Genomic DNA, 26,141 nt, shown 5'->3' with positions numbered 1-26,141 from the left:
AATCCTCCTGCGCGGCATAAGCTCGGGCTTACCGCCAGGGAGGTTAAAGTGTACTGAATGTCACAGATAACGCTGAAGGAATCACTATAATGCACAACTAGTGCCAATGTGAATCAATGTGAGAGGGAGGTCTCACTATAATATACTGTATAGCCAGAGCAGTATCATCCACCAGGCAACCTAGGCAATTGCCTGGGGCCCAGTGGGTGTCAGGGGACCCAACTGCCACTATCTCTGACCCTTCTCCCATCTTAGATTACCAAAAAGAGGAGCCAAAGCTTCTACCATACCTAGGTCCCCATTATTTCCTAATCAATTGCATATAGCATTATACATGGGTAGAGCTACTATGAATGAGGGAGAGGTGTTACTTAGGGTGCATACACACATGCAATTATGATTGGCCAACCACTGACCAATTTTACCACTTCCACGTAGTGTGAGGGTCAACAGATAGTAAATACTATGAGCAGATTGTGTTGATTAAACCCTCATACTACCCCTGAGCCCCTCCCTCCTTCCCCATGCAGAGACCCAAGCAGAGTGTAAATGAGAGGTTCATCACCCAGCGCCCGGCATTCCACTGACTCCTTTCAGTCGCTGCACCTCTAGCTACTTAATACTGAGGGTACCTCTGGCTACCGAATGCTAAGGGACATCTGTAGCTACCTATGATGGGTAAGGGAGAAGTGACAGCCAGCACACTTGTGGTGTGCTTCAGCGGGGGGTTGTAGGTTCATGGAGGGCAAAGTCTAAGGTGCCAGAACATCTGTGCTTATAGGCTCCTGTGAGGTAAATCCGGGCCTGAGCTTAAAGCGGATTCGAGATGAAAAACTAACTATAACAAGTAACTCGTCTATATATCTTATCTAAAGTTTAGATAAACAGCTTTAATAGAAAATGATTATGTCTTCCTGTGATACAATGACAGCAGCCATGTTGCTTGTAAACATTACACAGAGGCAGGCTTATCTGTATCTTGAGCTCTCAGCCTGTAAAAAAAACCTAATCCCCCCTCCTCCCCTCTGCCTCTGAAATCAATGGCTAGTAACACCTCCTCCTCCTCCTGCCCAGACTGAGCTCCCATGAGCCCTTGCTACTGCCAAGGCTCTCTGAAAACCCGTGGGCGTGGTTTATTTAGTTTATAGGGAATTAGAGTAGTAAAACAAAAACAAAAAAGTATTTGGCTTGAGGAATGCCCTATAAACAATAGGAAAGGAACACAATTATGCAATGAGTAAAAGTTCACCTCGGATCCAAGCGTAAACAGAGGGTCTGCCACACTGTGTGACCTCACATCATCCCTTCCTGAATTTCAATAACTTCCATGGGTTGGTGCCTTGACAACCAATCAGGTGGCCCAGGCATAGTTACATGGGGGGAGATTTGGGTTAGGGATGAATGTTGATAGCTCTCCAGGCTGTGCTGAGGTGACACAGAATGAGAACGATAGCTTGATCTTGATTCTTTCTCCTGAATATTCGGTAGTAAATCTTCTCAGTGTACCTATATTGGCTCTAGTTGGACACGCCCATTCTGCTCATCCACGTTGGCTGCATTTTCTACAAGCCAGTGTTCCTGATGACTGCTCTCCTCTCCCTCCCCCCTCCCAGGTTACACAGCATTTAACGGCGTGGACTTTGAAGGGACATTCCATGTGAACACTGTCACAGACGATGACTATGCTGGCTTCATATTCAGCTATCAGGACAGCTCCAGCTTTTATGTGGTCATGTGGAAACAGACGGAACAGACGTATTGGCAGGCCACACCCTTCCGAGCTGTGGCGGAGCCGGGACTGCAGCTAAAGGTGAGAAATCTCTGCCAGGGCTGATTTGCTGACTTTTTTTTCAGAATGTCTTTTCACTGGTCTGCTGTCTCCTCCTCCTCCTGCAGGCCGTCAAATCAAAAACAGGGCCTGGAGAACAGCTGCGAAACGCGTTGTGGAATACGGGACACACCCATGACCAAGTGCGGCTGCTATGGAAGGACCCCCGCAATGTCGGTTGGAAAGACAAGACCTCCTACCGCTGGCAGCTCAGTCACCGCCCACAGGTGGGCTACATCAGGTCAGCACAGGCGGAAGACCACTAATGTGTTACAGTATCACATCTGCACCATTTACATGTCAAACTGGTAGCAAGGCAGTGCAGTCGACATAAAGGGGTTCTCCACGAATCAGGTCAACTGGGTGCCACAAGCGGCAGGCGTCTAATAGATGCCTGTGTTCATTTTTGGTAACTGGGCACCAAAGAGGTGATTTGGGCACCCAATGCGGCTAGCAGCTGATTAGCTACTACACAGTAATTAATGGCTGTAGCCGATCGTAGACTATCGTGTTTGGGCCAGGGCTGTGGAGTGGGTACAAAAATCATACGACTCCTCAGTTAATGAAACCGCTGACATCAAATACCCAAAAATTGCTCCAATTCCTCGACTCCGACTCCACAGCCCATGCAGCACTATGGAGTGGGTACAAAAATCCTCCAACTCCGACTCCTCGGTTTATGTCACCGACTCCAGGTACCCAAAAATGACTGACTCAACAGACCTGGTTTGGGCACTAGGTTTCATGGTTAGCTTTAGGCACTTACTGGGGCCTGGGGGGGGGGGGGGGGGTGTTGAGGTTAGGCATTAGGTGGGGAGTGTTAAGGCCTTCTCAAAGGACTAGAGGACATAATCTGCGCATGGAGTAAAAAAGTTTTAGCCATTTATTTAGGAAAGGGTTCTTTACAGTAAGAGTGATTAAGATGTGGAATGCATTGCCACAGGAAGTCGTTATGGCAAACTCTATACCTGCATTTAAAGGGTGCTTAGATGCTTTCCTTGCGTTGAAAGACATCCATGGCTACAATTACAAGGTAATGCCTAATGATGTTGATCCAGGGATTTTATCTGATTGCCATCTGGAGTCGGGAAGGAATTTTTCCCTTTTGGGGCTAATTGGACCATGCCTTGTAAGGGTTTTTCACCTTCCTCTGGATCAACAGGGATATGTGAGGGAGCAGGCTGGAGTTGTACTTTGTACTGGTTGAACTCGATGGACATATGTCTTTTTTTCAACCAAAATAACTATGTAACTATGTAAGGTTAGGTACTTACGGAGGGGTGGGGGGGTTGGGCATTAGGTGGAGGGATCTTAGGCACTTACTGGGGGGTTATGGTTAGGCAGGCACCCACCGAGGAAGTGGGGGGTAGGGTTAGTCTTTAGTTCAGCAGGTTAAGAATAGCATTTATAGCACAGGGTTTAGCTTAAAATGGTTGCCGGGTACTGCATAGTAGAATATTGGTACTTTTAAGGACAACAGTAGTGAGAAGAATACGCAGGCTGTCATATTTCTTTCCTTTTAAGCAATACCAGGTGCCTGGCAGCCCTGCTGGTCTATTTGGCTGCAGTAGTGTCTGAATAAGACCAGAAACAAGCATTAGCTAATCTTGTCATATCTGACAATAATGTCAGAAACACCTGGTCTGCTGCATGCTTGTTCAGGGGCCATGGCTAAAAGTATTAGAGGCAGAGGAACAGCGGGATAGCCAGGCAAATAGTGTCGCTTAAAAAGGAAGCAAATATGGCAGCCTCCATATACCTCTCACTACAGTTGTCCTTTAAATTACTAATACTTTACTATTACCATCACCACCCAGCGCCCAACTTATTAGGCCGCAATATGGACTTGGTCCCCAGCAAGCGAGAGATGGAAACGGTTACAACCTGTGTCATGATTTTGTTTCAGTGATTTCTATGGAAGAGTGTGTAAAAGCCATTATAGCAGGTGGTTTGATCCCTTGTTAGGGAACTTCAGATTATATAACAAAAGGCAAATGTTCCGCAAGCATGAAACATAAAACCAGTTCAATAAACCAAAAAACAAGAAACAGTATAAGGCCTGGTTCACATTAGTGTTCCCTGTCCGGATTCGCCTGATCGGATCCGGACCGTATACTGTACAAACGGAACGTACGTTCCGCAAAGCAATGCAAAGTCTATGCGGACGTTCACACGCGTACGTTCCGTACAGTACGGAGCCGGACCCAGGGGCGTAGCAATAGGGGGTGCAGAGGTAGCGACCGCATCGGGGCCCTTGGGCCAGAGGGGCCCCAAAGGGCCCTCCCTCAACTACAGTATTAGATCTCTATTGGTCCTGTGCTCAGAATAATTACTTCTATAGATACTTTGAATAGTAGTAATCATTAACACACTGCTCCCCATCCTCTTCATGAACCTCTAACACTGTAGTTACCATTGGCAGGTTTTGGTGTGCCGTATCAATTGTTATGTATAGTGTTCTTGGGGGGCCCCGCTGTGAAGCTTGCATCGGGGCCCACAGCTCCTTAGCTACGCCACTGGCCGGACCGGATCCGGACTCCGGACACTTTTCCAACATGCGCTATTTTTCGGGTCCGGCTCATCCGGCCCACGCACCCGGACCGGAGTCTGACTGCACCATCCGGAAATAGAAACCTATGGGGAACGGAAAGCACAGAACACACAGGATACAAACACCTGACGTTCTACCCCACTTCCTATGCGTATTCTAGCGGCCATTTCAGGTGGGGACACATGGGCAGCAGTGGAGCAGCAGTGACTAACGTGCTGGAGCTGTTTGGCAGTATGTCGGAGGTGGAGGTGAGGCCTAAACAGCGGAGGACCTGATTCTACAGGTGCACCAGGTGCACCTTCTGCTGACCCCAACAATTTTATTAGTAATTTCGCTGTTTTTACCACACGGATCCGGATGGCAGCCTGATGATACATTCCTGATGCAAACGGACCGGATCCGGATCGGAACCGTACGGTTCCGATCCGGATCAGGTCCTGATCTGATCCGGATCCATTTGCATGCCAAATTGCAAGTGTGAACGGGGCATAACACAACAGGAGATAGAAATGAGATCTCACAGGATAGTATTGAGTTTAACAATCCAATTTCTCTCCAATTATTGCGATCGCTCTGAAAGAATTGTTTGGGCCCACCAACAGAGGGGAAAATGATAAGCAATCTGAGTGACCAGACTAAAAGTATTGTTCCAAACATCGGATCACTAGAAAGAGCGTTTGTTGTAGATCGGCACCATAAACCCTTCAGCAGCCAATTTATTTAGAGGCTTGCAAGTGTTCCAGGCCAATTTATTTTAGCACATTTCTTATTTGTTACATTTCCCTGCTTCTAATTAGTACTGATGTATTGTGTATTTATGGCCACTTGTCTCTAGGGGGCAGTGTGAGACAATAACAGAGGACTTCTGCTTTCAGTTTCTACATCCTCTGCTAGCAGAGAGACATCAAAGCATTCCAAGGATTTACAGGACGACACGTTCTGCTGACTGAGGTCGAAAGCACTGCACTTATCTCAAACGGGATAACGAGTTGCTAATGGGTTAACGGCAACTGATACGATCGATCATACAGCCGATCATTTGGGAGATGATACTGTTAATGTGAACGTTAATTTGCATGAAAAGAAAGCCAAACATTAGTTTTCCAAGTAAGACTCGTCTGTGTATATTAAGAGTTGGGTTAGCACCGCTTTGTGAATCAAGCCCAATGAGAGCAAAGGACCGGGGGAACAAATGGCACAGGGGGAGCGCACAGGACAGGTGGTGCACAGGATGGGGCAGTTGGGGTGCGGGGCGGGCTTCGGTGACAGAGGGCCTTGGGCGGTAAAATGTCTAAATCCGGCCCTGAATATTCATAGTAACAGAGAGAGTTTGGTTTTGTATTAATTAGGTAGTAGCTGGTGTACGCTCCAGTCAATCATACAACAAATCGAATAATGTATGGGGACCTTAATTGAGGTTGCTGGGCTGAAGTGCTGACACTCTGGTTAATCTGTCTGAAATCAGTGGGAGGTTTATTAATCAGACTAGCAGCTGTCAACAGATCAGCGGCAGCAGATTTGGGCAAAGTGATAAAATTGAAGTCAGTAGTGTGTATGGCCACATAGACCGAATTAGTTGTGTCACACAGAATTTGGTCAGTGAGGAGTTAACCCCCTCATATATCCCCCTCTGAAGGATGGGGGGATAAGCACAATCATTCAGAAAATCCCCTCTCCTCTTCTTGTTTAGTGAAGCGATGATATCAGCGGGGAGCTGGGCCCGGCCAGCTCTTGTCGGCATCACCGTGGAAACGCAATCCCTGTCCGGAATGCCAGGGTAGGAGCCAGAGGCAGTGCCTCTTTCATATGGAAAAGCGGAGAACAATGGTGGGCTTCTGGGAACTGGACCGCGCTGTGTTCCTGGATCTGACCCCGTGCTGGGCGGCCCAATTATTACACCATCGCCATCCCCTCAGAGGGGTGAGCTCATAGAAAGGAAACTGCGCCCAAACAGCTGGGCACACGGCGATACAGGCAACAGATGCAGCACAGAAACTTCTAGAGGCACAGGAGCTCACAATCTACTGACCAGGAGAAAGGGGGGGGAGGACTGCTATAGACACAAGAGCTCACAGTCTACTGACCAGGAGAAAGCGGGGGGGGGGGGGGGGGGGGGGGGGGGCGGGGGGGGGACTGCTATAGACACAAGAGCTCACAGTCTACTGACCAGGAGAAAGGCGGGGGGGGGGGGGGGGGGACTTCTAGAGACACAAGAGCTCACAATCTACTGACCAGGAGAATGGGGATGAGGGGCAACTTCTAATATGTACTATATAAACTGTAAACAGTGTACTGCCCTTACTGTACTATATACTGTATACTGTACACAGTGTGTTGTCCTTAAAGAGACTCCGTAACAAAAATTGCATCCGGTTTTTTATCATCCTACAAGTTCAAAAAGCTATTCTAATGTGTTCTGGCTTACTGCAGCACTTTATACTATCACTGTCTCTGTAATAAATCAATGTATCTTTCCCCTGTCAGACTTGTCGGCCTGTGTCTGGAAGGCTGCCAAGTTCTTCAGTGTTGTGGTTCTGCTATGAACTCCCCCTTCCAGGCCCCTCTATGCACACTGCCTGTGTGTTATTTAGGATTAGAGCAGCTTCTCTCTTATCTTTTACAAGCTGGATAAATCGTAGTCTGAGCTGGCTGGGCTTTCACATACTGAAGAATTACAGACAAGGGCAAAGCTGTTTGCAGGAAGAAACAAGCAGCCTGAAACTTCAGTGCATGAGAACAGGGGGAAAGAAACACACAAATGATCTTTTGAGATTAAAAAGGAAGGCTGTATACAGCCTGCTTGTGTATGGATGTATTTTCTATGTGTGGACATACTGTACATCAACCTACTTCCTGTTTTGGTGGCCATTTTGTTTGTTTATAAACAAACTTTTTAAAACTGTTTTTAACCACTTTTAATGCGGCGAGGAGCGGCGAAATTGTGTCAGAGGGTAACAGGAGATGTCCCCTAACGCACTGGTATGTTTACTTTTGTGCGATTTTAACAATACAGATTCTCTTTAATGTACAATATATACTGTACACAGTGTGTTGTCCTTACTGTACAATATATCTGTACACAGTGTACTGCCCTTAAGGTACAATATATACTGTACACAGTGCACTGTCCTTACTGTACAATATATACTGTACACAGTAAAATCCTTACTGTACACAGTGTACTGTCCTTACTGTACTATATATACTGTACACAGTGTACTGCCCTTACTGTACACAGTGTACTGTCCTTACTGTACTATATATACTGTACACAGTGTACTGCCCTTACTGTACAATATATACTGTACACAGTGTACTGTCCTTACTGTACAATATATACTGTACACGGTGCAGTGCCCTTACGGTACAATATATACTGTACACAGTGCACTGTCCTTACGGTACAATATATACCGTACATAGTGTACTGCCCTTACTGTACAATACATACTGTACACAGTGTACTGCCCTTACTGTACTATATATACTGTACACAGTGTACTGTCTTTACTGTACTATATATACTGTACACAGTGTACTGCCCTTACTGTACTATATATACTGTACACAGTGTACTGCCCTTACTGTACTATATATACTGTACACAGTGTACTGCCCTTACTGTACTACATATACTGTACACAGTGTACTGTCCTTACTGTACTATATATACTGTACACAGTGTACTGTCCAATATATACTGTACACTGCATACTGCCCTTACTGTACTATATATACTGTACACAGTGTACTGTCCTTACTGTATTATATACACTGTACACAGTGTACTGTACTATATATACTGTACACAGTGTACTGTCCTTACTGTACTATATATACTGTACACAGTGTACTGTCCTTACTGTACTATATATACTGTACACAGTGTACTGTCCTTACTGTACTGTCCTTACTGTACTATATATACTGTACAGTGTACTGTCCTTACTGTACTGTCCTTACTGTACTATATATACTGTACACAGTGTACTGTCCTTACAGTACAATATATACTGTACACAGTGTACTGTCCTTACTGTACTATATATACTGTACACAGTGTACTGTCCTTACAGTACAATATATACTGTACACAGTGTACTGTCCTTACTGTACTATATATACTGTACACAGTGTACTGTCCTTACTGAACTAAATACTGTATGCTGTTCATGGTGTTCATCTATATTGTACTATATATACTGTACTGTCCATAGGGTACTATATATACTGTACACATTGTGCTGTCCTTACTGAACTATATACTGTTCATAGTGCTGGTCTATACTGTACTATAGATACTATACACAGTTTACTGTCCTTACTGTACTATATACTGTACTCTACACACATACTAGTGTTACTGTACTTTATTTACTTTACTGAAATATACATATTGAGCACAGGAGGACTCTATACTTACTGTAGTACTTAAACCTTTAACAACACAGTAAATTCCCTGTACACAACATACTCTCCTTACAGTATTACATGTACTTTATCCACACTTACAGTATTACATGTAGTTTATCCATCGCAGACAGACAGATAGATGAACATGTAGTCAATACTCTGTTACCAGTACCTCAGTCTATGAGTCAGGTCCTGTCGCTGTCAGTGAATTGTCTGTGTCTCTGCAGGGTGAAGCTGTATGAAGGTGTAGATCTGGTGGCTGATTCGGGTGTAGTTATAGACACCACCATGCGAGGAGGACGGTTGGGGGTCTTCTGCTTCTCTCAAGAGAATATCATCTGGTCCAACTTGCAGTACAGGTGTAATGGTAAGTATGAGCAGGTGTAACACTGTCATTACAGATTGGGTATAAGTGGGGGTACACAGTACAGGAGTCACTGTAAATGTGGATGGCTGTGGCACACAGTTCAGATTTAAAGGTTAGTATGAACAGGTGTGGAACAGTACAAACCATTGTGAGTAATACAGGCAGTGCAGGTGTGAAGGTGAGTGTGAGCAGGTGTATCTCACACACAGTACAGAGATAATAGTGACTGTGAATGGATGTGATACACGTCATATGGCTCCAGCTCGGAGGTGCCAAGTGCACAGAGATCCTTTGTCAGATACTCCTGATTTTGTCTGAGGAAGCGGGCTGTGTCCAGTGAAACGCGTCACATTTTTAAAGAGTTTTTTTTAAAGTGACAATTAATAAGTATTTTCTGAAATTGACTTTTTGGGTATCAATTAATAGATAAGTCCACCACTACATCATTTTTACCAGTTTTAATATAGTTAATATAGTTTATACTCGTCAGCGCCTTGTGTGAGCAGATGTGACCTACTCAGTGTAAAGGTGCCCATACACTACTTGACTTGGCGGCCGATCGACCAACCTATGCGATAATTGTTATTGAATCAGATAAAAATCGGTGCCAAGAGCATGCGCAATCAACAATGCGACCAGTTTTGGGCCAAATTTGGTTGCATTTATTGATCTGACATGCTGGGAAATCTCGGGCTGACAAGCTTAATCGGGTGCGCGGAGGTAATGGTGTGTGATATCGGGACAAGCAACGAACACAACGGAAACCCTGGCGCTGCCCCCCCCCCCCCCCCTAATGTAAATGTGCCCCCTGTGTGTGCATTTATACTTTACCTGTCCGATGTCACCCACCGCGATGCCCATCCATCTTCCGCTTCCTCCATTTGCACCTCACACGCTGCCAGCGTATACCACATGGCGCATCTGTGACATTTACACTAGGGGGCAGCAATGGAAGCGGTGTCACAAGGCCAATTCCCAAGAGATTTCATGCTGAAATTGATCGAGAATCAACCTGCGGTTTATGGCAGCCATCAGATCGGATCGGAGAGAGATCTGTTTCTTGGGGTGACAAACTATACTGAGATATGACAGCGAGTGTGATGAGGACACTGAGGTGTGACAGTGAGTGTGCTGAGGACACTGAGGTATGACAGTGAGTGTGATGAGGACACTGAGGTGTGACAGTGAGTGTGATGAGGACACTGAGGTATGACAGTGGGTGTGATGAGGACACTGAGGTATGACAGTGAGTGTGAGAAGGACACTGAGGTGTGACAGTGAGTGTGATGAGGACACTGAGGTATGACAGTGAGTGTGATGAGGACACTGTGGTATGACAGTGAGTATGATGAGGCCACTGAGGTGTGACGGTGAGTGTGATGATGACACTGAGGTATGACAGTGAGTGTGAGGAGGACACTGAGGTTTCACAGTGGGTGTGAGGAGGACAGTGAGACATGACGGAGAGAGTGGGACAGTGAGATGTGACGGTAAGACGTGACAGAGAGTGAGCCACACTACAGTATGTCTGGAGCTCACATCTTCTCTCTTGTTACAGACACGATTCCAGAGGACTTTGAACCATACAGGAAAATGCTGATGGAGAGTCGGGAGTAAATGTAGCACCCCCATCTTCCACAGTTTCTCGTATCTCCACACTGAGGTCCATCACCACAGAGCAGCAGCATCCTGGATATTGGGGGCTTTCCACAAAGACACCATAAACCCTCACACCGGACTGAGATGGGTCCGCTACAGTTCTCTGAGACGGGACTATTCAATGGACACGATTGGAGGAGACACCCATAATTTCTACACGGTGGGACATTGTCACAGTCCTCCACATGTGGCTGCTGAGGCCGCAGGTTACCCAACAATGTCAGTGCAAATTTCCATCATTTTTCATAAAGTTCAGGAGGTTTTGTAGTGAGTGTGCAGTCCTCTCTTTGTGATGTCTGGCCGAAACCTAAGGATACCCAATACTCCAGCAGTGTCAATGCCACTTCTGTTCAGCTCCATACAGACTAGATTTTGTGATTTATTTTTTTTCAGGTAATAATTTGGATGATTACATGGTCCACAATGACGGTAGCCTTCCCTCCTGTATTCTGCCGAGTTAGATATTACTTGTCCAACCAATATTCTAGTTCCCACTGCGAGCTGAAACCACACATCTCCACCTCATCCTCTGCTCTGTAGAGAGACAAATAGCTCATCTACACTATGGAGAAAAAACGACCTCCAAAGCAATCAGGAACCACCTTTATATTTTGCATGTGTGCTTCAGATGGGAACACACCCTGGTCCATGGATTCATCTTGTGACCCTCCTATTATATGAGGGTCAATGATGTCCTCCAATAAGGCAGGATTGTTGAGAACTTCTTCTACTAAGAAGGAACACAGATGGTCTTCAGCAAATGAAGAATATGGCCTCTAGTAAGGAAGGGAGACTGATGGTTATCTATAAGTTTGAAAATCTTAAGTAAAGTAGGAAGACTGATCGTCTTACCTGAGAAAGGAACACATGTGGTTTCTTATAAGATAGGAACCCTAATGTCCTATAATAAAGCAGGGACTATGGTAGATCTAGTTAGACAGGAACATGTGATGTGACAGTCAGCAGTAAGGCAGGACAGTGACAGTTAGCAGTAAGACAGGGAACATGGAGGTTGGCAGTAAGTCAGGGACAGCGACGGTTAGCAGTAAGGCAGGACAGTGAGGGTCAGTATCAAGGCAGGGACAGTGACGTCAGCAGTAAGTCAGGGACAGTGGTGGCCAGCAGTGAGTCAGGGACAGTGACTGTCAGAAGTAAGTCAGGACAGTGACGGTCAGAAGTAAGGCAGGACAGTGACGGTCAGCAGTAAGGCAGGACAGTGACGGTCAGCAGTAAGGCAGGACAGTGACGGTCAGCAGTAAATCAGGATAGTGACGTTCAGAAGTAAGGCAGGACAGTGACGGTCAGAAGTAAGGCAGGACAGTGACGGTCAGAAGTAAGGCAGGACAGTGACGGTCAGCAGTAAGTCAGGATAGTGACGTTCAGAAGTAAGGCAGGACAGTGATGGTCAGAAGTAAGGCAGGACAGTGATGGTCAGAAGTAAGGCAGGGACAATGATGGTCAGCAGCAAGGCAGGGGCAGTGATGGTCAGCAGTAAGTCAGGACAGTGACGATCAGAAGTAAGGCAGGACAGTGACGGTCAGCAGTAAGGCAGGGACAGTGACGGTCAGCAGTAACTCAGGGACAGTGACGGTCAGCAGTAAGGCAGGACAGTGACGGTCAGGAGTAAGGCAGGGACAGTGACGGTCAGCAGTAAGTCAGGGACAGTGGGGGCCAGCAGTAAGTCAGGGACAGTGACAGTCAGAAGTAAGGCAGGACAGTGACCGTCAGAAGTAAGGCAGGGACAGGGACGGTCAGCAGTAAGTCAGGACAGTGACGGTCAGAAGTAAGACAGGACAGTGACGATCAGCAGCAAGGCAGGGACAGTGACGGTCAGCAGTAAGTCAGGGACAGTGGGGGCCAGAAGTAAGGCAGGACTGTGACGGCCAGCAGTAAGTCAGGGACAGTAGGGGTCAGCAGTAAGGCAGGACATTGACGGTCAGAAGTAAGGTAGGACAGTGACTGTCAGAAGTAAAGGCAGGACAGTGACGGTCAGCAGTAAAAGCAGGACAGTGACAGTCAGAAGTAAGGCAGGATAGTGACAGTCAGAAGTAAGGCAGGGACAGTGATGATCAGCAGTAAGGCAGGACAGTGAGGGCCAGCAGTAAGTCAGGGACAGTGGGGGTTAGCAGTAAGGCAGGACAGTGACGGTCAGAAGTAAGGCAGGACAGTGACGTCAGCAATAAGGGAGGGAATGTGACAGTGAGCAATAAGGCAGGACAGTGACGGTCAACAGTAAGAAAGGGACAGTGGGGGTCAAAAGTAAGGAAGGACTGTGAATGTTAGCAGTAAGGCAGGGACAGTGACAGTTAGCAGTAAGGAAGGACGGCAGAGACAATGGGAGTCAGCAGTAAGGCAGGGACAGTGACGGTCAGCAGTAAGGCAGGGACAGTGGGGGTGTTCAGATACCAGTAAGTCAGAAACACAGTCACTAAAATGGCAGCCACACTAATAAAGTTTAATAAGACAGGTATAATAATGGAGCCAGAAAAGACTGTAGGTCTCTAAAATGACTAGAAAACTGATGGTCTCTAATAAGGAAGGTACACCAGTGGTTGGTTCACCAGTGAGGAGTGACTGGCTTGGTGGCTGGCATTTACAGTTATGAAAGTGGTTATTCTCTGCGTCAGAGTGTCCATGGGGTCTGCTGAGGTCATTCACGCCATGATTCCTCCTAGGGCAGATGTCTGAACAATATCCGATACGCTCCCAGCTTATGTAGTGTAACATGGTGAGTATGCTGGAACTTTTTCAAAGAGTTAAACCAATATCTGCAGTCACTGTTCCCAGGGAAAGCAGTTGAGCAGCCCAGCGACGCAGGAGGCCGGGACGAGTGCAATATTGGACGGAGATGAGACAACAGTGCACACCATCCCGATCCTTCTGCATCCCCAGAAGTAGCATGCCAGTCGCCAGCACAGCTCTGTCAGGCCTAAGTGAGCTGATGCACAAAGGTTAAACTGTCACAGTCAGGGATAAACATGGCGCAGTTCTGGCTTTGATGTCACATCTGGCCTATTGAGCAGATAAAGCCTGTTGCCCTTTGCCACTGAATAAAGAAATTAAACAGATGGAAGAAGCACAGTAGGGTGCAGTGGCCCAGATGGAGGGAGGGGCAGTCGCTAGTTAAAGAAGAGCTTAACTAAAAGTTATTAGTAGGGGGAAAAAAATCAATCAATACATTGCAAAGGGAAAAGTTAAAAAATAGAAGATAGATCAAGAAATGATTCATATTCGCCATGTAATTTGTTCATGTTGTTTGATCCACCATCAGCCTGCAGGTCATCATTTTTAGTGTTGGTAGACGAAAAAAAAAACCACAGTACAAACTGCCATTATCTATAAACACAGCCACTAACAATATGCTAGGCTAAAAGGTTTTTTATCAGATATATTTCTACGAACAGAGGGAGATACTGCTCGCTTGGCAGTTGGAAAAATCTGTTATTTCTCACAATGCAACACTGTTCACAGACCGGAAACTGTCAGGGCCAAGGCCATGACCTCACACTGTGGGAGGGGTTTCACCACAATATCAGCCATACAGATATGCCTGATAATCTAATCAAGGAATGGCAAATATTTACTGTGGGAAAGGGGGAGTCGGCTACTGATTGGGATGAAGATCAATCCTGGGTTAAAGTTCTCCTTTAACCCCTGCAGGACCATAGGCTCACACCCCCCTGGTGACCAGGCTATTTTTTACAATTCAGGCCACTGCAGCTTTAAGGGCTCGCTGCGCGGCCGTAAAACTCAGCACACAAGTGATTCCCCCCCTTTTATGCCCACCAACAGAGATTTTTGTTGGTGGGCTCTGATCCCTGCTGGGATGTTTGTTTATTTTTTTCTTTATTTATTTGTGGGTTTTTTTCTTAATAAATATTACTATTTTTTATTTTTAATCCCCTCCCTCCCCCGCCAGCCAATCCCAGTGATCAGCTCTCATAGACATCAGCCTAGGAGAGCCGATCACTCTCTGTGCCTCCCAAATACAGCAATTCCTTAGATTGCAGCGCAGTACGTTGTAAATAGACGGCAGGTTCGCCGTATAACAGTCTCCTAGAGGCAATCGCCACTGGGAGACTGATGACAGAGCGGAGATTCTCGCGCAATCTCCTGCAAAACCCCACCCCACGACTTCACGTCAATTGCCGTAGAGCGGTCGGCAAAGAGATAAATAAACACACTATTAGGGCTGGTGGACACCAAGCGTTTTTGGTAGCGTTTTCAAAACCGCTGCCGCCTGTGAAAACGCTTGGCTAATGTATCTCAATAGGATGGTGCACACCAGCGGATTGATGTTTTTTAGCAAACCGCAAACGTGGCTCCTGCAGCATTTTTGCGGTTTGCAGATGCATTTCTGCCTAAATGTAAAGTATAGGAAAAGCTCAAACTGCTCTGAGAAACGCTAGAGCAGAGTGGTTTTCGTTACAGTAGCTGTTCAGTAACAGCTTTACTGTAACAATATATGTCAATATAAATCTGCTACACAAAAACGCTGCAAAAACGCTAAGCATGTTTAGAAAATATCTCTAAACATGCCTAGATTCACTATGAAAATCTGCTTCAAAAACCTCTAGCGTATTGCGGATCTGCTGGAGGTTTTTGGTGTGCACTGGGCCTGACTAGTGATGGTCATGTCTAGGACTCATAGAGAAACGTGATTTGTTTGATCAGCTGATACATTTGCAAAGCTCTGATTTGCTGTGCTTACATCCTGCTTTAGCACATGATCATGACAAGCAAATCAGAGACATACATACCTATCAACTGACCAAACTGATCACATGCTTCTCCATGAGTTCTCCTAGACATGACCATCACTAACTGTGACCACTAAGTGATATCCCATACTCAGTAACCTATCTTACTGTTACTTGAACACATGCACAACAATACACTACACATCTTTTCAATCTTACCTTGCAGTTACTACATGCCCATAACAACCTGAATTATCCCTATTTAAAAAATCACCCTTACCCTGCATCCTGGGTGATGCATTTGAGATCTTCATTCTGTGCAAAGGTGACGCAAGGATCATGCCAATTGCATAAATATTGCATCAGCACACAATTATTAGCATCTCATTGACCATTCCCAGTACTGCAATATTTATGTGTGTACAAGGGCAGCATAAAGTTCAAAAAGTATAATGAGTGAATCATAGAGATAAAGTAGGATCCACAGTCACCAGTGACTACATCTGGAAACAATTCCAAACTATAAGGAAACAGCTTTCAGTTTGGGCATAGCGCCAACCTTTTCATATAAGAAAGGTAAGACCTGCCCCCCGAGATAACGGCTGCCTCTGAGGTGAGGGCTGCCTCTGAGGTAAGATCTGTCCCTGAGGTGAGGGCTGCCTCTGAGGTAAAACCTGCCTCTGAGGTGAGGGCTGCCTCTGAGGTAAAACCTGCCCCTGAGGTGAGGGCCGCCTCTGAGGTAAGACCTGCCCCCGAGATAAGGGATGCCTCTAAGGTAAGACCTACCCCTGAGATAAGGGCTGCCTCTGAGGTAAAACTTGCCCCTTAGTGAGGGCTGCCTCTGAGGTAAAACCTGCCCCTGATGTGAGGGCTGCCTCTGAGGTAAAACCTGCCCCTGAGGTGAGGGCTGCTTCTGAGGTAAAACTTGCCCCTGAGGTGAGGGCTGCCTCTGAAGTAAGACCTGCCCCTGAGGTGAGGGCTGCCTCTGAAGTAAGACCTGCCCCTGAGGTGAGGGCTGACTCTGAGGTCAAACTTGCTCCTAAGGTGAGGGCTGCCTCTGAGGTAAGACCTTCCCTGAGGTGAGGGCTGCCTCTGAAGTAAGACCTGCCCCTGAGGTGAGTACTGCCTCTGAAGTAAGACCTGCCCCTGAGGTGAGGGCTGCCTCTGAAGTAAGATCTGCCAGTCCAGTGCAGTTGCAACCTTAGCACACATCACTTTCATTATTCAAACCCCACCACTAGTCCTTTCTTACATCACAACTTTCCTTCTGAATTATCATTTAAAACTCATACATCAATTTAAAAAGTTGGAGTAAAGGTTAGTATCAGAAAAACACATTTTTAGAACAGAAATACGTCTACACAAAACAGCGCATCAGACCTAAAAGGGTGACAAATGAGGTAGAAATAAGGACTGGAATTTGGATTCTAAAACAGGGACGGTGACTCTGAAAAAGGGACAGTTATGATTTGGTGAGGGATTATCTGTGCCTTTCACAGGGAGGCTGCTTCAATAGACTGAAGATTCAGCCACTGGTGAATACAGGCGAATCAGGAAAAAAGGGCGCAGGAGCCGTTACGGTAAAAGGTCGCTGCCAAAGGCGCCTGTTATAAAAGCGGCTAAGAAGGGATAGTTGGGCACATGGCGGTGGCTTTTATAATGGATGTGATTTGCAGCAAATAAGATAAGTTTCTGCACCCGGAGGCGCCCGATAGAATCGCATGCCCGGAGTCAGGAGGATTTGAAAATTGCGCAGTGCCCGCTATGCAATGCCACAATTTGCATATCCGCATGCCTCAGTGCCCACAATTCTACCTGGCGCCACCGGGTGCGGAAATTTACCTTATTTGCCACTAATAGCAGCTTTGCAGTGACGCCTCCAAGTGTCCCTGTCTTTGCTGCAAATTATGGCTCTGCAGCAGTGGGAGGGTTAAGGCTTAGGCAAGAGGGGGGGGTGGGTTAGGCACCACAAGGGGGGTCTTAGGGTTAGGTACCGCCAGGGGGAGGTGTTAAGGTTAGGCTCCACCGGGGGGGGGGTCTTAGGGTTAGGCACCGCCAGGGGGTCTTAAGGTTTAGGCACCACCAGGGGGGTCTTAGGGTAAGGCACCACCAGGGGGTGGTCCTATGGTTAAGCACCACCAGGGGGGTCTTAGGGTTAGGTACCACCAGGGGGTGGTCTTATGGTTAAGCACCACCAGGGGGGTCTTAGGGTTAGGCACCGCCAGGGGGTAGGTGTTAAGGTTAGGCACCACCAGGGGGGGTCTTAGGGTTAGTCACCACCAGGGGTCTTAAGGTTAGGCGCCACCAGGGGGGTCTTAGGGTTAGGCACCACCAGGGGGGTCTTAGGGTTAGGCACCACCAGGGGGGGGGGGTCTTAGGGTTAGGCACCACCAGGGGGTAGGTGTTAAGGTTAGGCGCCACCAGGGGGGTCTTAGGGTTAGTCACCACCAGGGGGTCTTAAGGTTAGGCACCAACCGGGGGGGTCTTAGGCTTAGGCACCACCAGGGGGGTCTTAGGGTTAGGCACCACCAGGGGGGTCTTAGGGTTAGGCACCACCAGGGGGTTGTCTTATGGTTAGGCACCACCAGGGGGGTCTTATGGTTAAGCATTGGCAGTGGAAGGTTCTGTGTGAGAGTATACAGTATAGTAAAATTTCGGTAAACATTATTAATATTTTACCAGCAGAATCCAGCAGTAGAATATCACTCTACTGTGATATTCTACTAGCGACAATCTCCTGCAACCTTTTTTTCCAGGCACCTTTTTTCATTTATGCAATACAGGATCCTCCTCACCTGCAGCATAGATTTAGCATTGTGCTGCGTTGGGTCGCGGCTATCTGAGCAGTGCTGATAAAGTTTTAGCCACTGTAACTTTCCGAAACTGAAAACTCCAAGAATGGTGCCTGCAGCTCTCTTTCCTGAGTCGATAGAACATTAAGAAACACACCATCTTCAAATTAACATAACGTTTGTGTCCCCCTTCACTCCATTATGTGGTAACCCATAGCGACCAATCCCCTTCTTTCAGAAATGTAAACGGAACAGTGAAATCTGATAGGTATTTACATATCGTCATTGAAGTCCAAGCGAGCGACTTATGGCTCCCCTCCTCTCCCGAATCCACAGAGGTGACCTCAGACCCCTGGAGTTAATAATGGAGATTACACACATGGCATCCCCCTTTCTGTAAGTGGCAGATGTAAAACGTACAGCAGCTGCCCCCAGGCCCCCCATACACCCTCCAAACCCGACAGATGTTGCCATTGTTACGCCACTGTTGTCTCTGAAGGAGGCTTCCTACAAAGGCTAGAAAAAGTATTTTTCATGGTACATTTCCACCATTTTCCTATGTATGGCATTCCAGATCTTGTGTGGTCACATGAATTTTTTTTTTTTTAACTTTCTGGCTCATGATGGTGGAAGGGAATGAGAAGGGAACACTAATTAAGGAGCGGATAAGACAATATTCAGTCATCTACAGCGTATTGTGTTCTTATTGTACAATCTCTGGGCACTGGGGCGTAACTGTAGGGGAGCAGCCCCTGTGATCGCAGAGCGGCCCACAACTACTAACCTTCTCTTCCTCTGATACAGGGGACTATACTTCAGATCAGGTGTTTTTGTGGCTACACTTATTATGGGTGTCACATGATGGCCACACTTGTTTTACGACCCTTGTGAGATGATCCCGAGGCCATGAAGGGCATCAAGGGAGGGGGGGGTGAACAATGGGAGGGTCCCATCAAAGGGGGGGGGGGGGTTGTCATGAATTGTAGTTATGTCACAGGGGCAGTCTTATCAATATTCATGCAGAGTGAAGATCTAAAGGTGCTCATATATCTAGCGATGTATGGGCAGATTGACCATAAGACAGATCTCTCTCTGATCAAATCTGATCAGAGAGGGATCTGTTGCCTGCCCATGTACAGAAGACCAGTTCCCGATAGACAGATCTGTCTGGCTGCCCCTCAAGTGTAAAATGTAAGTCGCTACTTGGAATTTGGCCAATGGAATGCACTTCCTGGAAAATCCTGATTGGCCTATTTCCGAGCGTCATAGGTATTGCCTGCAAACCACAATGATAAACATCTCATTAGCATCTTGGCTCACTATAGGCCAGGCTTTCTCAACCAGGGTTCCTTGAGGACTCTGCAAGGGTTCCTTGGCATTTTACCCCCCCACCATGGGGGAAGTATAATAGAGCACACTATAATAGGTGGTACTGTAACAAGAAGCACTAAATTGGGGGGTCAGGAGACAGTATAATGAGTGGCAGTGTAATAGGAGATAGTGAAATTAGCAGCCTAACCTACTTAAAGACCATGCCTCCTGAAAAATTAATGTAGGGGTTCATCGAGACCAAAAAATTGTTTGCAGGGGTTCCTTGAGATCCAAAAGTTATTTACAGGGTTCCTCCAAGGTAAAAAGGTTGAGAAAGGCTGCTATAGGCAGTCTATAATCAAAGAGATGACTCAAGTCTCCCTCATCAAGTATTACGCCCAGCGGAGTCTGACTTCACCATTAGCTGAGAGGAAGCCAGGCATAAAGTTATATAATGGTGACGAAGATGTTGGACAGAAGGGGACCTGTCATTTGTTTAAGAATGCAATGACACCACCCAAACCCACAATGAGGAACAGGAGAGCAGCCATGGTGTGCGGTAACCTATGGCAACCAGATTTAATTTTGTTAAAGTGAGGACAATAATGAGTGAATTCATTGGCCCAATTTGACTGCAATTGGAACAAATGGGCATCTCATAGGTCATATTTACACTACACAACGTTGTGCACACATGCACAAGGATTGTCACCTAAAGATGTCAGGACTCGTTCCCTTGGGAAACAGTTTGGGGCCTAGTGCTGTACAGAGACACAGTGAGGCTGTAGCTATGGGGAGGGGAGGGATCATGGTGTGGTGCACAACGGAACGGCTTCCAGTGGGCAGGTAAGAAGGGGGGACCAAGAAATTAAGATGGTTGGCCTGAGATGATTTAGTGTTCTGGATCTTTTGGTGACACATCAGGGCAGCTTTACACATGCTAGATTCACGTCAGAGACTGATTGGCCAGTGGCTGCCTCAGCCAGGAATGCTCTAGAGCGCAGGTGTCTAACTCCAGTCCATGAGGGCCAGATCCATGCCAGGGTTTAGGATGGACAGAGAAATGGAGAAATGCGCTCTACTTGATGAACCACATCCTTCCTGATCCAGTCAAATCAATTAGATAAAGCGGTGCCAAAAATCTGTGAGGACCTCGGCGCTTGAGGACTGGAGCTCAACATCCCTGTGTGTGGCCGCCTATTTATAAAGAGCTGCCAATCTGATAATAGGTCACCACTTCCTTGTAAGCCTCTTTGAAAAATCAGATGTCCAAATCATAGAAGCCAATAATGGGTTTGGGAGGGCAGGTGAGGGAAGACGGTCTGTATCGGAGCTGTGGAGCTGATGGCTTTTCTTTCTTTCCTAATATTACCGTCTATGTTTGGATCTCAGTGTTCTTAGTTGTTCTTCCTACTTATCTTCCCGTGGAGGACATAAATGGATTTCCTCTTGGGGCCGATGAGTAGCAGAGAATTAACCCCTATGCTGAGGTCTTAGTAGGAACTGTTTTGGGAGAGCACAAGAGAAAGAACTGATGGAACATATAAGGATTATATTCCCTTGATGGACTCATCATGACCTTGTTTAAAGGACAACTGAAGTGAGGAGTATATATAGGCTGACATTTATTTCCTTTTAATCACTTCCTGACCACCCATTGGCAGCGGAAAGTGACCCTGTTTTAAAAAACATTCATTTTGCAGGAAGTGTTTAAACAATACCAGTTGCCTGGCATCCGGCTGATCTATTTGGCTGCAGAAGTCTCTGAATCACCTGAAACAAGCATGCAGCTAATCTGGTCAGATCTGACAATAATGTCAGAAACACCTGGTCTGCTGCATGCTTGTTCAGGGAGTATGGCTAATAGTATTAGAGGCAGAGGATCAGCAGGACTGCCAGGCAATGTGTATTGCTTAAACGGAAATAAATATGGCAGCCTCCATATACCTCTTACTTAGTTGTCCTAACCTACAGATGACTTCACAGATGACATCAGTCACTCAAAGTGGAACTTATAAGCATGGAATGAGATGGATCTCATCCTTCCCCAAAATAGCGCTACATTATCCTTAGTTATTGTAAAACCTTTCATAAAAATTATTTCTATCTCATACAGCCTTATCAATTCCTGCCATGTACTGATGAGGACCAAAAGTCTGAAACAGGCTGTCTACATGGGGGTTTGACATGGCTGTGTAAAATTTAAAGCTATAGGCTTGCTATACACCAGCGGTTCTGGATGCTTGTCTAGGGTGAAAAGGGATAATTTGCATGTTCAGTAGCAGTGCATTGTGGGTAACCACAAATGTTCACTTATAACTGAATTATTGCAGATTTCCTTCTGTTTTAAGAAGGCAATTACACCAAGCTTTGCTTTTTTTTTTTTTTTTTTAGTAGGAGGGCTTTTTGGTCCCTTTTATCCCCCTATACATTCCTAGTAGTTTGGGTCACACTGAGCTGCTTGGTTACTCTGTTGTACTGGTCCAAGCCCGATCCCATACAGCCTTATCAATCCCTGCCATGTACTGATGAGGACCAAAAGTCTGAAACAGGCTATCTACATGTGGGTTTGATATGGCTGCGTAAAATTTAAAGCTATAGACTTGCTATACACCAGCGGTTTTGGATACTTAACCTTAAAAAAACATTTATTTGTTACAGCTGATACAAATCCTGCAATAAATCTGCAGTGCGTCTACTTCCTGCTTTCATGGAAGCAGATATAGGGTTAACATCCTTTGTTTACAAATCAGCTACTCCGCCGAGGCAGCCAGCTGACGCCGCTGAGAGATCAAATTACAGAGGTGATTAGTCACAGATAAGGGGGAATTAGACAGGCTAAACTCTCTAAATACATACAGGGTGCATTTCTCTGTTTTCCTTCTGTCCTGTGCAAGTGTTCAGGTCCACTTTAAAGGCGAGGTGAAAATAAATTGATGAGAAAAACAATTGCATCTATCCTCCTTCTCCTAAAAATGACTTTTTTTTTTGTTATCCCGCAGTTTTATATTATATTTAAATCAGTTTTTAAGTGTTTACTGTTTCATTGTCTCTGCTCAATGACACCTTCATTGAAGTATATCAGAGCTCAAATCTATGAATTATTGACTCTTTTTATCTCTTTCCTGCTCTCAGAAGCCATTTACTGACAGGAAAGTGTTTTATGGCTGTAATTCTTTATCAGTGAGGGTTATGCTATCATCTGACCCGGACAGAAACTGTCACATGCATACCTGATGTTTAACTCCTTCATGCAGAGTACATACACATGTCTATCTCATCATGTCACCTCGGTTGTTCTTTAAAGGACAACCGAAGAGAGAGGTATATAGAGGCTGCCATATTTATTTCCTTATAAGCAATACCAGTTGCCTGGCTGTCCTGCTGATCCTCTGCCTCTAATACTTTTAGCCATAGACCATTAACAAGCATGCAGCAGATCAGGTGTTTCTGACATTATTGTCAGATCAGATCAGCAGGGCTGCCAGGCAACTGGTGTAGTTTAAAAGGAAATAACTATGGCAGCCTTCATATTCGTCACACTTAAGTTGTCCTTTAAGAAAGTTCTGCTAACCGAACAGCTGCTCACTAGTCAAATCATATTAAATGACATCACAATGCAGTACGTTCTATATTAATATGGCCTAGGACAGTGATGGCTAACCTTGGCACTCCAGCTGTGACAAAACTACAAATCCCATCATGCCTCTGCCTCCCCGAGTTATGCTTAGAGCTGTCAGAGTATTGCAAATGCCTCATGGGGCATGTGGTTCCACCACAGCTGGAGTGCCAAGGTTAGCCATCACTGGCCTAGGCTATACACTGTCTCTGGCTGGAAACGTTTTGTGAAACAAGTTAATGGTGGCCACACACTAGAAGATTGCCACCCGATGTGGCAAACAAATCGATCCCTCCCTGTTCTGGATCTGATCAGAGAGGGATCTATTCCTTCCACTCTCCACACACAGATTTCAGCATGAAGTCTATTGAAGACCAATCGATGCAGTGCAATGCTATGGGGCACTGATCTACCTCCTCCCAGGCCTCACATCAATCAAACATTTTCCATCTGATAATTTAGAACAATTGAAATTATGGGTGGGCATATTAAGGCATAGATAGATTTCTATCAGATTCAATTAGAGTGATTGAATCTGCTGGGAAAATCAAGCAAGTTCAATCAAGTGTTTCTGGACAACTTTTGCTTTCAATAATCTCCCGTAAACTCAAGTTTTATTTCTAGGGGTTCAATCAGCAAGCAACAGGCCTGCCTTATAACTCCTCTCTTCTGTGGGAGGCAGGGGCATAGCTACTAATTGTGGGGGCCCCCTTACAGGGGAACTGAAGTAAGAGGTATACGGAGGCTGCTATGTTTATTTCCTTTTAATTAATACCAGTTGCCTGGCAGCCCTGCTGGTCTATTTCTCTGCAGTAGTATCTGAAGAACACCAGAAACAAGCATGCAGCTAGTCTTGTCAGATCTGACTTTAAAGTCTGAAACACCTGATCTGCTGCATGCTTGTTCAGGGGCTATGGCTAATAGTATTAGAGGCAGAGGAGCAGCAGGGCTGCCAGGCAACTGGTATTGCTTAAAAGTTAATATACATGGCAGCCTCCATAAACCTCTCTCTTTAGCTCCCCTTGAATGTTTCTACCCCTTCCCTCACCGCCCCTGGTGACCCTCACAGCCTGGGGGGGGGGGTCCCATCTCACAAGGGCCATAAAACAAGAGTGGCCATCAGGATCTTTACACACCATAACAAGTGTAGCCACAAATACACCTGATGTGTAGTATCCCGGGGAGGGAAGGTTAGTAGTTGTGGTCCCTCCACACCATTGGGCCCCCCTGCAGTTGCAGTAGCTGCTCCCCTGTAGTTACGCCCCTAGTGGGAGAACATAATAACATTCAAACCCACCTTGAATTCATGAAACACTGTCTGCTATAATAAGCGGGAAGAATATGCCATGCTCACGTGGATCATATCAGATCATAGCGAATGTCACTGAAAGGTTGTAAGATTGCAGTTGAATGTACACACCCACAGCCAGAACAGCTTTAAAGGACAACTGTAGTGAGAGGGATATGGAGGCTTCCATGTTTATTTTCTTTTAAGCAATACCAGTTGTCTGGCTATCCCGCTGGTTTATTTAGCTGCAGTAGTGTCTAAATCACACCAGAAACAAGCATGTACTTAATCTTGTCAGATCTGACAATAATGTCATAAACACCAGATCTGCTGCATGCTTGTTCAGGGGCTATGGCTGAACATATTAGAGGCAGAGGATCAGCAGGACTGTTGGGGCAACTGGTATTTTATTTATTTTTATTAATTGTAGTATTTGTATATCGCCGACATATTACACAGCACTGTACAGAGTATATTGTCTGGTCACTAACTGTCCCGCACAGGGGCTCACAATCTAGTCCCTGGTATTGCTTAAAAGGAAATAAATATGGCAGCCTCCATATCACTCTCACTACAGTTCTCCTTTAATTTATTACTAAGAGGTGTAGGCCGGGTAATGGTATTATATAGAGATATTGGGCATGGTCCCAATAACTCTGCCATATGGAGGTGAAGGTGCCAACACAACAATGCACACGGTTACCGCCACATTCTGTGCATTACACAAGGAAAGCGAAGCACCTGCCTGGATCAAGGATTCTGATTGGCTGCTCTCCACACCTGCTACAGCTGTGCTCCAAATCTGCCCATTTGCTGTGAAATGTGCATTTTACAGAGCTGCTTTCACTTCGCAAAAGAGGGACCTGTTTATAAAATAACACAAAACAGCCACCTACTACTTGTGACCTTCTCACGGACACACATGCGTAACACGAAAACTCGTAGTGCAGAAATGGAGGGCGTGCGAAACAAAGGAGTGAGACTGGATGAGGGATGGAATCACGATGGAGGATTAAATGACAAGAACACAATCTCACCCATTCCCGCAAGTCCCCAGCATTCGAAATCTGCCTATGGAAAGTGCCCAAAGTTGCCCAGAACGCTTTATTAGTAGACGCAACCATCTCCTGCTGGATTTTACAATAGCGATCTTAATTCATCTTAAAGGTGCCCATTAACAGTCCAAGTTCACAAACAAACGATCGACCATCCGAATGGATCATTGCGATTGATTGAATTGTTCGGGTCCCACCAATGAAAGAGAAAATGATCTTCAATCCAACTGGACTAAAAGAATCGTTCAGAAATCTGATCTGCACCATTACTAGTACTTGATCGATCTTATGGTCGATTAGTCAGGAGATTGTACCGTTAATAGGGCATCTCACACTGTCACCCAAGGATGATGTCATACAACAGCGCGAAACCTGTTCTATCCACCCCTGAATTCTATACATAACCTTAAGCTTTAGTGAATAAGCCCCTAATATTTTCTCACGGTTAAAAGACCACTGCCGCGAAAAAAGTAGCCAGTTAAAATCTGACAGAACCGACAGGTTTTGGGCCAGTCCATTTCCTCATGGAGGATTCTCAGGGTTTTCTTTGTTTTCAAC

At 45.9% G+C, this 26,141-nt stretch overlaps 2 protein-coding genes across 11 annotated transcripts in view; one reads left to right on the top strand and one right to left on the bottom strand.

The window, feature by feature from the left end:
• Positions 1-11,090, top strand: part of THBS3 (thrombospondin 3) — a 104,374-nt gene extending 93,284 nt beyond the window's left edge. For all 10 annotated transcript variants that reach the window (XM_068252542.1, XM_068252539.1, XM_068252541.1 and 7 more), the window contains 4 exons: positions 1,614-1,810; positions 1,897-2,069; positions 9,020-9,159; positions 10,718-11,090. In XM_068252542.1, coding sequence (XP_068108643.1) covers positions 1,614-1,810; positions 1,897-2,069; positions 9,020-9,159; positions 10,718-10,776 — 569 coding nt within the window. In that variant the 3' untranslated portion in view covers positions 10,777-11,090. The remainder of the gene's footprint in view (positions 1-1,613; positions 1,811-1,896; positions 2,070-9,019; positions 9,160-10,717) is intronic.
• The window catches only part of MTX1 (metaxin 1), a 175,690-nt gene that overhangs the window by 139,126 nt on the left and 10,423 nt on the right, over positions 1-26,141 (bottom strand). The gene's annotated exons all lie outside the window — the stretch shown is intronic.

This window comes from Hyperolius riggenbachi, chromosome 9, assembly GCF_040937935.1.
Source record: "Hyperolius riggenbachi isolate aHypRig1 chromosome 9, aHypRig1.pri, whole genome shotgun sequence".
Lineage (NCBI taxonomy): Eukaryota > Metazoa > Chordata > Amphibia > Anura > Hyperoliidae > Hyperolius > Hyperolius riggenbachi.
Note: the sequence above shows the minus strand (reverse complement) of the source record. Positions and strands in the feature narration are given on the sequence as shown.